The sequence below is a fragment of the Molothrus ater genome, chromosome 10 (assembly GCF_012460135.2).
Source record: "Molothrus ater isolate BHLD 08-10-18 breed brown headed cowbird chromosome 10, BPBGC_Mater_1.1, whole genome shotgun sequence".
Taxonomy (NCBI): Eukaryota; Metazoa; Chordata; class Aves; order Passeriformes; family Icteridae; genus Molothrus; species Molothrus ater.
The window spans coordinates 20,079,136-20,095,463 of NC_050487.2; the positions used below are offsets into that span (position 1 = coordinate 20,079,136).

At 37.8% G+C, this 16,328-nt stretch overlaps 1 protein-coding gene across 1 annotated transcript in view; it reads right to left on the reverse strand.

Annotated features, from left to right (window-relative positions):
• The window catches only part of NAALADL2 (N-acetylated alpha-linked acidic dipeptidase like 2), a 214,795-nt gene that overhangs the window by 146,605 nt on the left and 51,862 nt on the right, over window positions 1–16,328 (reverse strand). Inside the window, exon 4 of the mRNA XM_054515927.1 lies at window positions 7,764–7,883. Within this exon, the coding sequence (XP_054371902.1) occupies window positions 7,764–7,883 (120 nt within the window). The remainder of the gene's footprint in view (window positions 1–7,763; window positions 7,884–16,328) is intronic.

Genomic DNA, 16,328 nt, shown 5'->3' on the forward strand with positions numbered 1-16,328 from the left:
TCAATTTTATTTCCCTCCTTTCTCAGCTGTTGTTAAAATGTGCTGGAAAACAAACACATGAGCTGGGAAAAGACTTAGATAATTTGTCTGTCAATGGCCCTTTTGTGAAATCCAAGCTCAACTAATGCAAAAGAGCAGCTCAGTTCTCAGCTTGGGTAGGAAAAATAATTCCCTACGCAAGCAACAAAAGAAGGGCCAAGACCACAAGCAGAAGTATGACCAAGTGCTCTGCAGGAAGAGCAAATGGAAAAGGTTTGGATTGTCTGAAGGAAAGACAAAGTTGTGTTTCCCACTGCCCTGCACACAAGCAGCTGATCATGTGTGGATCCAGGGTGAGGCAATGGATATCTTTGCTCAGCTCTGCTTCTGAACAGTTGCCTCACAGCAAATCCATTTCACTTGACTTTGCACCATTTATCAGGACACAGCACTCACACAGTAAATTGGATGATTGCATTTACTACTCACTTTTTAAGGGCTTGATAAAATAGAAAATTATGCTTGAGTTTCACACCTCTAAAATCAGACAAGGGCTTCACAAGACCCCACAATGAATTCTTTATGAGTCAGCCAATGTCCATGTTTGAATGGAAGCCACTTAGTGTCTCACTCAATTTTATTGCACTAAAAGGAGGAGATCTCCTATAACACTTTCCCCTCAGGAAAGAGCAATCCATTATGGGAGCTGGACTAATTTTTCAAAGGATACATTCAATACATGCAGCAAATGTGCAATTAAACAGCCAATTGAGTATATGAATATTTAGAATCACTTCCCCAAGAGAAATTTAAGTGGTTAGGGTTACTAAAGAGAACAGGACTATGCACAGAGTCAAATCAGGAAGAATTCAGTGTTTGATTCACCAGCAGGACTTCAAAAATTTCTGTACTGACACAGAAGAGAAAGAGAGAATAGGAACTACAGCTGGGAACACAAATCTGCAAACCAGCAGTGCCTTCTCAAAACATTCAGGGAAAATTGTGTGGCATCAGAAATGCAGAATAATCAATACCTACTATTGGTCACTAGCTTACATTTCCCCTTGTTTACTCTGCTAATAGCACACCTCTCCTTCCATGCAATCAAATCCAGGGGTTTGTAAGCGAAAAGGAAATGATTAATAACCAGAAGTCCTTTTACTGATGCAAACAAAATGTTAATTACTCGAGAATATTGACAAGTTGTGCTGTAATTATGCTTCCTTCCAGATATCAATTGCTTTTCTCCTACCCCACCCCTTATATTCTTCTTACTGCTTACAAGGGCAAATTACTTTTTCCCATTTCTACTGTAAAAAGTGGAGTGAGAATTCCCTCTTTAATTTACTGCAGTGCACTTGACTAAGGGGATAAGAGAGCAAATTTTTGTCAACTATTTCATACTCATGTGGACAGATACAGATTGGATTTATAACTGCACTGGCTCTGTTTCACTTTTAGGTGGCACAGGTCACAGTACATCATCCTTCAAATGCTGGATGAAGTTGGAGGAAAATTGACATGCTCAGCTAAAAATTATTGTGGAAACTAACAGCCCTCTAGGAACTGAACACAGGAGCTCACTGTGACTTGGTTCCAATCAGAAATACAAAAACACTGTTTGGGACTTCCTATTTGACTGTTTTTTTAGTCACCAGCTGTAGATTTCTCAAGTCAGTGGGACTTCTTGATTTTCTTTCCCCTAGTACCTCACACTGAGGGGAAAATGTATCACAATTGGTACTTTCCATCTTTTTGCACCCAGCTATGTTTAAACTAAGTTTACCAACAAAGAATTAAAATATGGCTTCAGGATGAAGCATTAGGTCATAAACCTGTGCAGAGAAATTTGGTTTTTTAACTCTGGTACATTTCCTCAGTGGGCTGGGGTGCATTTCTTAGTCCACCCAACCCAAATCAGATTTATGATATGGGGGCAGGGTGTCTCCAGGCTTCTCTAATTATTATGGTTTGTTCCTTCTGTTCAAAAGGAACATGAAAGCACTGCCATCAGTCAGAGCAAGAGGAATATAACTGAGAACGGTGTCTGCTGATGTCTTAAATGTCTCACTTTCTGATGAAGGAAGGCCAATGGTCTTTCTTTGAAACAAACAAAATTTTTCAGTATTCACTAAAGAGCAAAATAGCTTCTGCAGGATTCCATGAATCAAAAATCAGAAAGAGATTCAGAAATAATCGTTCAAAACACAGGACTGATGAGTGCGAAACCTCAATTACATGAACACCTTTTGGGTAATAATAATAATATTTTTTTAAACGTTTTTTGAAGGCCTAGGTAGAATTTGCTTACACAGGAAGTAGAGAAGAAATGCAAAGGGTCCATTCCTTAGACTGTGTGATACCTCACAGATTAAAGAGGCTGTTTGAGGAAGGGGAAGGTTAAGAACATGAGTACACTAAATCTAGTCCTTGGGGGAAGAGAAAAAGGATAAAGAATAAAAGCAACTAACTCAAAGGAGAGAATCTCTGATAAATTCAGGGGAGACAAGGGCTAAGGAAAAAGGATCACAAAGCCACTAGTGCTTCCTTCAAGACAAAATAAGAACTAGCATACCCTGTACAAACATAAACTGGCTACTTAGCAAACTCTGCACCAACAATTTGAATGAATCAACCTGAATTCACTTTGGACTATCAAAAGAAACTCAGGATTTTGGGAGTTGAGATTTTAAGAGGGTGGTGAATTAGAGAAAACCTGAAAAACACGATGCTATAACATCCAGTGGATGTTACTAGATAATCCCTTCAGATCCAGATCCCCAGGTACAGTTTTACATGTGTCTATGATTTTTATTTATACTGCCTATATCTGTGGCTTGACTTTTTGAGAAGGGCTTTAGGAAGGGATATAATATCATTAAAAGTCCCATGGCACTCATATGGGGAAATGTGTGTATATAAAGACTTTAGGAGCCTTGGAAAAAATTCTACCATCCAAAAAAGATCACAAAAAACCCCAACCAAAGCCCCAGTGTCCTTAATAATGAAATGCATATCAAGTGTTTATGTTCCCTTTAAAATGTTTGGGGTTTTACTATAGTTTTTATTTGTATATTTATATGCACACACTGTATATATGTATATAAACATACACACATATATTTGTTTCTCTCTAGGGAGGGAGGAAGGGATGGAAGGAATGGGAGGATCCTCGTTAAATGGAGATTTACAATGCAAGCTATCATCTTCACCATTGTATGTGCTAGCCATAAAAAGTACCAGAGGGAACAACGAAATAAACAATGTAGACATTGTAGAAAAGTGAAATTACTTTTTCTAAAGTAAACTTATTTAAAATTAACACAGTTGTTAAACTGAAGCCCTTTTGCAAATTACCTTTATTCTAGGAATCTTTAATATTTTCTATTTAGCAAACCCTTATCTATAAGGTCCTGCCAATAACCTCTGCATAAACATCCAAGTCTCTACATTCCTAAACTTTATGACAGTTAAAAAGCAATTTTATGAATATTTATGAAGGCACTAAATTATTAAAATAAATACAGATATTTACACAGTAGAACAACATCTTCATATAATGGATGTGGAAAAAATGCTAATATGTGAACATTTTAAAGATGAAGTGGTTTGGCCTTCAGGGCTTTTGTTACTCTATTAAAAGTTAATTTAAGACAAAAATTATGGCTTTTTCACGAATTGCAACCCCTAAAGACTAAATCATGATCAAGACACACAACATTTTTCAAAAATTGAATCTGGTAATGACATTTCCAGAGGCTGGATATTGAAACCATTGTGCAGTTGTCCCTGAAAAAGCCTCCTCTGGTTTCCTCAGCACGCTCGGAGCAGTGGCACACACTCAGATGGGCTCTGGGGCACAGGAGCTGGGTGCTACCAAGCTGCTTTTACCAATCTCTCTCCCATCACATATTTTTCACTATTTGGATAAGTTATCTACAAACACCGTGGGCAGCTCAAGGTGTTCTTTCTCCAGAAGGTGCTCTACACCACAGGAGTGATTTGCCTAATCACAGGTAATAAACTTCACCATCTTTCAGCAGCCACATTTATAGACCCTCCTGGAGCAAGGACATCAGGAGGCTGCTCTGACCTCCTGTGACTGGCTACTCAACCTCACCAGTGACCCCAGTAACCAGAGTTCCACCAAAACACAAATTTTCCTTCTAGCCAGGACACCAGGAGACAGCCACCTTCCATCTCAAGGTATGAGACAATGTGTTCTTTTCATGGCAATTCCCTCCAGAGGTTGTGCATCACTTCTCTTCTACATTTGTCTCATTTCAGCTCCCTGCTTAAGAAAACTTTTCTTCTTCCTTAATCCAGCCCCCTCTTTGTTCAGCAGCAATCCAGATCTTACAATTGTCTCAGACTAGTCACAGGAGATCCCTTCAGGAGCTGTTGGAACAGTTTGAATTTTTTCCTTCTGTCAGTTTTCCAGCACTCTGAGTTATTGTGGCTAATGAGACCAAAAAGACTTGGTTATGCCAAGTTCCCTGTCACGTGAGTGCTCCCCAGCTCAGCCCCCTGCCTCACTCTGACTTGCTATAGGAAATTGCCACTCCAGGTGCTGGGTGTAGTAAATTCCTGAACTTTCCAGCTGCATTTGAAAAGGATTTTGCCTTTGCAATACTCTTGCCTGCTCCTTGAAGCATTTCTACCATTCCTTTTCCCTCACTTTTTATATTAATCTATAATAGTCTTGCTCACTAACTGATCTTAGTGAGCAAGATCAGCTGCAAATGGTGAAAACCCCTTCTCAAACCCCTGCTCCACTCTGATATTTTTATATATATAAAATAGATAACACATTTTAATCTTTTTTTTTTTTTAACATAGCAATGTAAACTCCTAGTTTTTTATTTTGTTTTGGGTTTTTTCCCTCCCCAGAGTCACTGCTCTTGTTGATACCCTGCTGTAAAGGTAGGGCCCAGGTTCTTTCTCTTTATAGCTGTTAATTTATGATGTGGCTGAGGTAACACATTCTTTGTTTGAAAAGGTCCAGCTTAAGGGATCAGGATGTGTCTCTGTGGCTCTGGACAGGTGCCACTGCCAGGGCTGCTGCCCCTGTCATCCTGACCAGAAACCACCTTCTGATCCAGTGGAACAGAAACACAACACTCCCGGTGAAATCTGAAAATTATATCCAATTGCAAAAATTACTCCAGGTCAGATTTCTGCAAATCTTGTTCTCACAAAGCAGCTTAAATTTATGAACCTTACAGAATTTAATCAGAATTACTCATGTTTAAGACTAAACTGCATATTTTAACAGCACATTAACTTCAGGTTTTTCTGCCTACTCCAAATTCCTTGTACATTCCAATTTCAAATTATTCCAAGCTCTGAACTCTGTTGTTTTCAGTGTCTAAAGATATGAGAGATGGGCACAGCCTGAAAGACTGAAAGTACAAGCTCCAAATTATTTTCAACCTTAATCCTCCCCCAATTTTGTACCTTATCCAATCCCTAGAAACTAAATCTACACGGCAAAAATACTGTCATTTATATAAGTATATTTCCAAATATTCAAATTTCCATCACTTGGACTTAGTTCTGTAAATTAGCCCCTTGAACATGAAGCTCTTTTTTACCAGCACATCTTTTCTCTTAATATGATGTAAAAACAAAAGAAATGTTGTTCAGTTTTCATGGTGATTTTTTTTCTGCCAGCAGTAGTTTATTATTTCTTTCAGGTTTTTTTCCAAAGGACTCAGCAGAGAGAAAAAGAACAATCAAACATTTTTTAAAAAGCAAATTAAATATGCGAAAGGGGAAAATAGGAAAAAAGAACACATGAAAAACAGCAGTAAAGAGAGAAAGACAAAAAGCATAAATGTGCAAGGGAGATACAGCTGAAAAATAGAGACATAATTAGAAACTGTTATGAAGATGGAACCTCAGTGCAGGGTCTATAATAATAAGACTCAACTCCAGAGTGAGATACTTGCATAATATAAAGTAATAATAATGAAAAAATTAAAGGAAATTAACATGAAAAATACAAGTTAAATACAAAAAGTGGAAAGAAACCCACTAAGTATATATGTTTATATAGCCACAGCTCTCTTATGAACTAGTGCTCTGTTTTAATGTGATGTAAAACCAAGCACATGGAAGGCAGAGATAAGGAAAATATAGGGAGAGGGAAGTATCAGCTGAAACAGAAATTTGAGACTCAGTAAGTACAGAAACATAAACATTAGGGGAGAGAAAAAGATACAAAGAGTGGATTCAGCAGAGAGATACTGGGCTCATTTAAACCAGCAGGACTTGCAGCTTAAGGCAATATTTCACATCAAATATTCCTTAGAAAAGGAGAATCTACTTCTGATAATCTTTCTACACCTTTACTGATAGTTACGAGCAAAGTAAAGCTCACAATTATTCCACGGCCAAAGAGACACAAATTATATTCTAGAAAGGGGTAGTTTACAGGCTCAAGAAAAATGGCAAACCCTCTGTGAGGAGAACATGGAAAGTAGGTTTGGGTGGTTGTAATTTCACCTCAGACCCTGAGCACACATTTGAGTCAGTCTCCTGATCACACCACACTTTGCTTTGTGCTGTGTAACAGACTCTGAATGTGCAAAACTGATACTTTTGGAGCTCCAGAAATGTAGCTGATGCACCTCAGCCATTTAACAGCCCATATTTGGGACCAGGCTACAGCCAACCCACACAAAAACTCCTGAGATGTGCCTTGTCCTCAGCACCTTCTGGTTTTCTCTTCTCCTTCAGGCTGCTTGGTAATTCAGACACAGCGAGTGTTCACAGGACCGCAAATTGGTAAAAAGTCCATCTCAGAGACAGTGCTGCTACAGCAAACTTTACATCTTTATCAAATCCCTGCTTTATGAGCCCTGATTGCTGTTTCATTGGCTTTGTCAGCAGTGAGATGCAGGATCAGATCTATTGCTGGAAATGATGGGCAACAACCGAGTCCCAGCAATGACAAATGACCTTTTGCAGGCGCAATTAAATTGCATCTAAATAATTTAAATAAACAGCTAAAGCTACTCAGTTGAAAATGGCATTTTTATTGAGACAAATCTTATTCCTGTAGAAAAAAAAAATTAAGTGGTTATTTTTTGAATCTCTATGAAGTCCTGGCTGTGCTTTCTATGGCCAACAGAGCAGGTCCCGATTTACTTAACTGCAAGATCTGGAGTCACTGCTCTTTTATAATTGCTTTTGTGAATTGGGAATGAATTGTTTAAGCATTTACTGAGCTACTATACTTTCTGTATTTTCTGAAAGTCAAACCAGCAATTTTGTTTATAAGATATTTGCAACAGAAGACAGTTACTGGATGTTTAGAGTTTAAATGTGGTTTATATGTTGAGTGGTTTATTATGTTTAGTGCAAAAGTGGATTAATGAGCTCCTGCTCTGTGCTCTCTGCCAGAGCTGGGGTTGGAGAGGATGGATACACATGCACCCATGTACACTGTCTCCAGACACAATCCCTCCTGCTTTATTAGTTCTTTCAGTGATTTCTTTGTTTGTCAAAAGGCTTCTAGTACACTCAGAGAAAATACAGCTGAGTACTGGGGCACTGCAAAATATACAGAAAAATAAACAACTCTTAACACATAAAAGGCACTTCAGAGTGACATGGGTGAGTATTGAGGAAGAATGTGAATGTCAATAAGTCCTGACTTATTGGGAAAAATGGGAAACTCTTTGTTTTTGTATTTTGAACCGGAAAAAAAAAGAAAAAAAAAAGGCAAAAAAACCCCCACCAGACCACCAAATAAATAATTCAGCTGAAGGGTAACTAACCTTATAAAGCAAAGGAGATTGTCCGAGCTTCAAAAGTGCAATTTTTTTGGTCACGTTTGTGATGGCTTGAATCCGGATCAGGTCTTCCATGGTCCCATACTGGACATCAACAAGCTCTGCCTGCAAAGAGGGGACAAAAGTCAGGCTACAGTTACAGCCACGCATCACTGAGAGTGCTCCTTGCATGGAAACAAAGTTGTTTGCACAAGCAAGCATCTGAGTCCTGCAATTGCCTTACCCCAACTTCCAATCAGCAATGTCTGTAATAGCAAAGATCTTGAAAGTTCAATCTGACAGATAATTTTTTTGTGGTTTTAATTCACAATTCATAACCTATGATAAACTACACCCCCTCTTTTTTCCCAGTGGTTATAAGAGATGCTGATTCTGGTAAGACATTCCCCTCATTAGCTACAGGAATTTATTTAAAACTGTGTAAAGGATACTAATTCAGTTCTGTTTATTTTCTTTAAAATAATTAGAGTCTTGAAAAGTATTTCACAGAATGAGTGATTTTACTGGTCACTTCTGAAAATACACAGGTAGCACAAGCTCCACCAATACACAGTTTTATTTTGTGACTCCTGAGCAATCTTACCTAACTACTGAAGTATTTTATTTTAATCCATCAGTTATCCAAGCATTATACTCAGATAACTACAGTGATAACAGACTATGCTGTGATGTGTATACTTTTCTATTAATACATATTTTTTAAATTATTTAGAGTCACTTCGGTCTAAAAGTGTTTAGAACATGGAAGATTTTCAGCTCTTCCGTTGGGACTCTGCAAGAAAATATAGAACAAGTTCTAAGTTATTTTTAAATGTCAAGCACTGGCAGTAATGGAAAAATATTTCAAGATGAGTTTTCAAGTATTTTTTTAAAATATAAAATTTAAGAATAACCAAGGGCATTTTTCTCATACATTTGTAGCAATAAATTCTGGTGAAAACAAAGTAAGAGGATAATCAGTCTTGTACATTACTATTTTAGAAAGTTATGAACCGCTCAGGACATCATTGAGGACATTCTGGAACCTCTAAATCTGTACCCAGTGCTCACATAAAACACAAGTACAAAAAGACACAAGAATATTACATAAGTGTTTAAAAATTAAAATAAGAGGAGCAGTACAAGATGGAAAAGTTTTCTCTTTCAGTTCAGTTTTGTAACTTAAGTATGGATTCATTGCCAAAGGCAACAGTTCTGCTTTTGGGTATCCCTACACAAACTGTTTAAATTCTAGCAACAGTTGTTCTGGATGTGTAGGATGTGTGAAATTTTAGTAGATTCCTGAACATGGGTATTTTAGGAAAGTATTTACCCTTAAAAAAACTGTATCTGTGTGAGTTTGCATCTCAACATTCAAGTTGAAACCATACAAAAACTTTGCCAAGATTCCTGTCTTTATAAATTCTTCAGAAAAGTTTCCAAGTCTGCAATATGTGATCAGTGCTGTACAAACCAAGTATGTGGAAAGGCCAGCCAAAGTTATAGACATTTCTGACTAGGAAAACATCAGATTTAACACCAAGTAATGAAATGTAGAACAGGAAAGCTCACACTTCACTGTTTCTTCTGAAATAGATGGGGTTTTTTTAATATCTAAAAAACTAGAAAACTATTTAGCCAATATAATTTTTTCCCATACTTGAAAAGTAGGATAAAATCAAGTAAAGATTTCATACTAGGGAAAGGTATTTTATGTTTTACCTAATCTCATGCCTCCAGTTTTAAAGAATTACCTCAGATATGGAAAGAGTATTTACCAGGGTGCGCAAGTTCATAATTTTTTTACCTCTTTCTGCAGCTCTTATCTTTATTTTAATTTGTACTGACACATATGTCATTAGATACAATGGTTATTAGTGTCTCAGGAGTCTTATGGCTTGAGAGGTTATGGGAGGCTATACCTAGGTTGATTTCTAGGGATTCCTCTCTCCAATTCCTTTGGACGCCATGCCTTCCTCACCTATTCTCCAAAGCAAAAATCAGGGCTGTCATTATTTGTATGAGAGAAAGCACACTGACTTTTCCTGAGGCAAAATCAATACCCAAACATGAAGATCATGAAGATCGTTTGCTTCTGCAGGATGTCTGTGTGGAAATGAGCTCCCTGCCCATCTACATTCATGTGCTGCTGCTCTGCACATCCCTTTGGCTCTCTGCTTCTCCAGGGTGCTACCCACTGCTCTGTAAACAACAAAACTACATGTTTGCACAATTATTAATGTGTTTAGCAACTGCCCTTGCATGTTCTTAGTTAATTTATGGATGCAAACTGCATCTTCAAGAGAGGCTCACTGGTCTTTCCCAGGAAACATGTGCCCAGCAAGACAGAGACAGAAAAAGGCCCTGCAAAAGCACAGCTCATTTTTTAATTATGTGGAAAACAGAAGTTGACTCCCTGCTGCCCCAAACAGGCTGCAAACCATGTGCTTTGCTTCAAATTTTAAAAGTTGGACCCAGTGCCAAAGCTATTAAGTACATTCATGCATTGAGAGTACGTGTAAGAAATTGCATAATGAAGGAGCAGCTGGGTGTAATTGAACAGAGTGTTCATGGGCTTTCATCACACATCTTCCACATGAAATACAGATATGTCAAAGCTCAAACGTTATCATATTCTGGAAATAGCATGTATAGCCTAGCACCCAGAGGTCTGCACAGCTTATACCACCTTTACCTCGAGCTAAAACGACAAAGAAAAAGTGAATTAAATCTTCTTTTAAGTCAAACTACACATGGCTCATCTCTGGCCAAATGCAGTCAATAATTCACTGGAAGAGTTTAGAACAAAGTTGTAATGTTTTGGCAATACAATCCAGAAAGTAATAGGTACACATTAAATTATAAAACAGTTATGCAAATTATTCTTACCCCTTCCTCTATTCTGCACCCTTACACTTAAGTAAAATTTGTAATAAAAAGCAAAATAATCTGCAGTATTAATAAAATCTCATCAATACAGTGCAGCAATACTAGCTCAGAGTAGTTAGTTTTGGTTTTATTTAGTGGACTGGGGCTCAACTAATTGGGAGCCTAACTTCTAATATAAAATTAAATATTGAATAAATACAACCTCAAAATAATGGTGAAGAATCCTATTGAATCCAGGCATTCCACCCTCCTAATAATCTATTCAGAAGCTAACAGACCATTTATGATGCATGAAGGCCTGTTTTAGTCACAACATTTCTAATACCTCCAAAAATGAATAAAGATTAAATTTCCTATTATTTCTCATTTCTGTTTTTAGAAATGCTTCCAACATGACATAATCCTCATTTTACACATACCAGCTTTTTGAAAAGTGAAACACCCCACCCCCAACTACTCGTATTTGATAAACTGCTTTCCTGTGGTAGGATAATTCTGCTCAAAAACAAAACAGGACTCATCCTTTTATCAGGTGCCGAAAAAGAGCACTTGTCTACTTGGTTTAGCTATGCCACAGTAAATCCTCTTACCCTAAAACTGGGAAACTGCTAAAGAATGAGTTGTTTTATCCATCTGAATGAGGTACTTACTCCTCGAATCATTTCAAGCTATGCTGTTTGAAAGATATGACTATTTAGGAGAAATTGTGATGTGCATTGTGGAGTTCAGTAGTATTCCCCCATGCATGAAATGAAGTAGGGGTAGGTAATAAAACAAACATTTTTAGGAAAAGTGATTATTTTATGTTAGGCAACTTATTAGTTTTCTAAGTCCCAAGATGATGCTCAGTGAGTTGTAAACATTCCATCTTAAAAATTCTAACAGAATCTCCCCCAAAACAGAAAAGACAAATACTCTGAAAATGCAACAATCAAGACAGTCAGGGATTTTTATCCTAATTTCTCCTACTTATCTCCGAAATGAAACAGAAAAAAAGAGTATACTTCATCCAGTCATGGATGACACAGAAGAAAATAGGTCTTGCAAAGGAAAAATACGAATAAGTATATGAAGCAGGTGGCAGCTGGGGTCTTGAAGATGCTGGACACTATTTTTAAACCTTGCTTTCTTGCAAATTCTGAGGCAATTAAAAAGAATAAGATAAATAAGTTAAAAATAATAACAGAAATATGTTTGTTTTATCACATTCTCACCAGCCCACTTGACTGAGGAGAAGGATTTAATAACAGCATTATACATCTGTATCAACTCACTGCCTGAGAGACACACAAGGCAGAGATTTACCCACAAGGCAGCAAAAAAAGACTCAGGGAAGACACCATTGTGGGAAAAAAAACCCAAAAAACCAAACACAAAACTCAAAGGTGGCACACCCAGGAAGGGATGTTTCTAACCACCAAAATAAGGATGCAGTCAGTGCAGATAAGAAAGCAGCTCTTAAACTGAGCTCTTAAAAGCTTGGCAGAAAGCAAACCCAAAGCAGCATGGCTGTGCTGAAATGAAATGAAATTTTCACCACAGAATGGCTGTGGTGAAAAGTCCTCTCCTCTTCATGCTACCTGTTGGTAGTGCCATAGTTCACTAACCTCAAATTATGGTTTTATTAAACTATATATATTTATTTTATCAAATACCAAGCTCCTGACCCATATTAATGAATGGATTCTACAAAACTATGGAGGATCTCAGGCCTGTGGAAGCTGCAGGTATGAAAATGACACAGTCAAGCTCATATTCCCATATTCACAATTCCTGCCTACCCACCAAAAGGTTTCAGAAATAGATTCCCTAAAGAAACTCCAAGTATTGAATAAAACTAAATATTTAATGTTAATAAATATTGTACATTCCTTAGAATTAGGGCAATTTCTCCATAACACACACATGTAATTCTAGAAGCATCAACCTTCTGTTCAGACTCACTACATCCCCTCCTTCCATCCAAGCAAATGCCCTTCATTTGTCCTTCAACATTCAGCTACTATTTTCAGGTTGTTCACAAAATAAAGGCAACAGAAACATCCCATGCACAATCAATCACAATTAAATAACCTTCAACTAGTCATCCTGCCTAAAATAAAACTCCAAAATATATTTGCAAATTGTATCTGAGAAGGCAACAGTCTGCAATCAGGACATGAGACGAACTTTAATTAAACACATCGCTATAATTTATTTGCACAGCTCTGAAATTGAGGCTGAAGGCAGCATTCAGCAGAGCATAAAAGTAAACTCAAGCTGGTTGTAGATCAAAGCTGGACATCAACAAATGTGAAGAAAGCTGCAAATATAAAACTAGCTGATCTTTAAAATTAGAGAAAAGGAAGAAAGAGAAGGGGAGATAAGGGAGCTGTGCCAGATCCTTTGTGGTGTAAACTCTGTTATGCTTTCTGACCAGAGCTGTTCCCATTCCAGCCAAAAGCTTCCTTCAATAATCAGGGAGCCACAGCTGTGATTGCCACCACCAGGGTCCTGCTGAGCACACCACAGACGAAATACCCACCCATAATTATCTTTTATATCCTTACTGTATTTCTACAGAAATGTTAATATCCAAAGTTGCCTTTCAACCTTTTTCCTTCAACTTGGTTCCAGGCAAGAAAAGTGGCAGAGTTTTCTTGCCTTGGTTCCAGACAAGAAAAGTGTCATAGGCTGTCTGAGCCGAAAAGTAAATAATTATAGATCTGGATTAATTGAAGATTATTTTTCTCTCTTACAAGACTAAGAGGTGCTTCTGACCACCAATGTCAGGGAAGATTTAAATCAGGGAACTTCAGTCTTGCTATGTGTTTTATCTACAAGCCCTGGTCCTCAAACAGATTCATGACTTCTTTTCCTCATGCTTCCTAGCACTTTATAGAGGCTTTCTTTTCTTTGCTTCAGTATTCCTGCTCCCACAATAGAATTCTGGAGCATTTCAATACAATATGACTCACAGTGCCAGCTTACAGTCAGAAAGGGTTCTTCTGTCTAGGTTTTATTACATAAAATTGCATGCTGCATTACAGTGACAGCTAAAGCTGTAATTTATTCTACAACAAGAGAAAAAAGAGATGTCCCTTGACCTCAGCTGGATGGAGTCTGGCCTTGCAGACAGAGTTCAGTCACAGACACATTTCATGTTCAGCCTGCCCTGGTCCCACCTGTCCAGCTCTCACAGCCCCATCACACAGGGCTCTCCTGCAGCTGCTCCCACAGCTTCCTTTTGCTGTTGCAGGACCATTTTTGGAAAGACACTGAGGTTAAACTTGTTTGCTTCCCTGCTTCTTACAGTTTATTGCAAGACTTTTTTCCTCCCAACTCCGAGGGAGACTGAATCAAGATCGAAGCCTTTTTATAGCCTACAGAAAAGAGCTCTCCTGTATTTTATGGTTACAGAGCCCCAAATAAATCTGAACTGATACAACTCAGTTCTCTTTTTTTTTTTCCACTTTCTTTTTTCTTATTTTAGTTTTCATAACCCCCAACTCTGTTCCAAATCATACCCTTTGTGTTTCCCAAAAGGCAAAGCTAGTATTTAAATATTACTTCTTAACTCATGATGTCCAGCAAGATATCCAAACAACATATTAGGGTAGGTTTTCTTCATATTTTCTATTTTCTTTCTAACTTTCTTACTCTATTTTACATAATACATACAAATCTAGCTTTTCAAGTTTTTGACATGAAACATTGTTATTTTCAGACACATTAAACTGACATTTACTTATTTTCGAATCTCTAAGAACAATGTCTTTTGTTACATAAAAATTGAAGGACATAAGATTATTAGATGCCTAAAATACTATCAGAAATATTATTTCAAACTTTCATTAAGCAGTGCTGATTGTCACTTCCCTAGTGACAAAATTTTATATCCTAATTATTCTTTCTTGCATGTGTTTAATATTATTTATATCCCCTCTTTTTAAGAGTTAACTACAAGGCTATTTAGTAGCATTAGTCCCCAAAGCATAAAGTCACATTGCTCATACTTTCCTAAGAAAAAAGAGTAATCTGTATTTGCCAGCCTGCTTGGTTTAGCTTATTCAGAGGTAATTATTCATGCAAATATACATTTACAAATTACATAGACTGAGGATAAACTAAACAAAACAGAATTACTCAGCTGTGATGTATCTGAAAAAAAGAAATAAATCATAAGCTACATATGTACACAGGAAATTATAATGGTGTGATTTAAACTTGGCCTTAAAATTTTCAATGAAAGGGGTTTATGTCAGAATCCAGTCCCATTGTGTCTGAACTCAACAAATTCTCAAGGCTTGGTGGAAATTTCCTTGGCTTCTGTGAAACACAGGGAATGAACACAAGACATCCAGAGGCTGCAGAATGTCCTCCAGTCATTTATATCACCCTGAATTGAAACCAGGCATTTCCAGAGTAGCTACAAACATTAAGCCCTTAGAGAAGAAGCTTGGAGCTCACAGAAGTGTCTAAAAGCACTTTATCCACCCCCAGGCTCTGCAGGACAGCTGTGGCAGAGATGGATCCAGCTCAGCTGGGCAGGGGAGGGACCAAACTGAGCCGGGGGAGCTCCCTCCACCTGCTCAGAGGCTCAGGTGAGCTGTAGGAGCTGTACCCACACCCCCAGAGAAGTAAAATCATCTCCTGTCTGAAATATCAGCTCGTAAGAACGTCCTGTGGATGCAAACACCAGCACAGACAGGACGTGTACAACCGGACTGAAACCCTGCATGTGCTTTGGAAGCTAAGTAAAACCAATATATTTCATTTTATAACTTAGACTGCATTTGATATTTTAATTCCTTAGAGACAGGTGCTTCAGCTTTGTCCAGTTGAGTCAGTTTGGCTGCATCAAAACAAAATGTCCAGACAACAGCTTACAATTTTCAGTCTTCCAACCTGGAATTCATGATTCAGAACTGTGCTGGTTTTGGCTGGGGTAGAATTAATTTTCTTCACAGTGCTGGTATGGGGCTGTGTTTTGGATTTGTGCTGAATGCAGGGGTGATAATGGAGATTTTTTTATTATTATTACTGAGCAGAGCTTGCACAGAGCCAAGGCCTTTTCTGCTTTCCCTGCTCCAAGTAAGCTGGAAGTGCCTGGGAGGTGACACAGCTAGGACAGGGGACCCAAAGTGACCAAAGGGACATTCTGGATATATGTAACAATAAAACAGATATCTGCCTCTAAGAGTGAAATATTCATTCATATGTACAAGGGGAGGTCATCCACTGCATGCAGGGAACACTTGAACTTTCAAAAATGGTGGGGAGAACTCTTATTTTCTGGATTACAATAAATGATCTTTCACAAACTACTTACAGCCTTTTCTTGGCCAAACATCATCCACTTCAACATAATCAGAGAGATGGCCAACCATGTTATGATGCAAACACAAATCTGAGTGTTAAAGCAGCATTTGAGCAAACAATTTTCAGAAGCAAATATGCAGTTGTGAAAAGGAAAATGACATCTTTTCCATCTCCTGTGAATTCTGTTGTTTTGAGTCATTGCACAGATTTATAGGTCTCTAAATTACATCTGTAGAAAAAGGACTGGGAAAAATAAGTTCTAAAAATATATTCATATGACAAGAAAAGGACTCCAATAAAAACAGCAAATATAAAAACAGCCTGAGTAATATCAGATTCAAGTGGCCCAAATGATTGACCAGGACAAGCATCCAGATATAG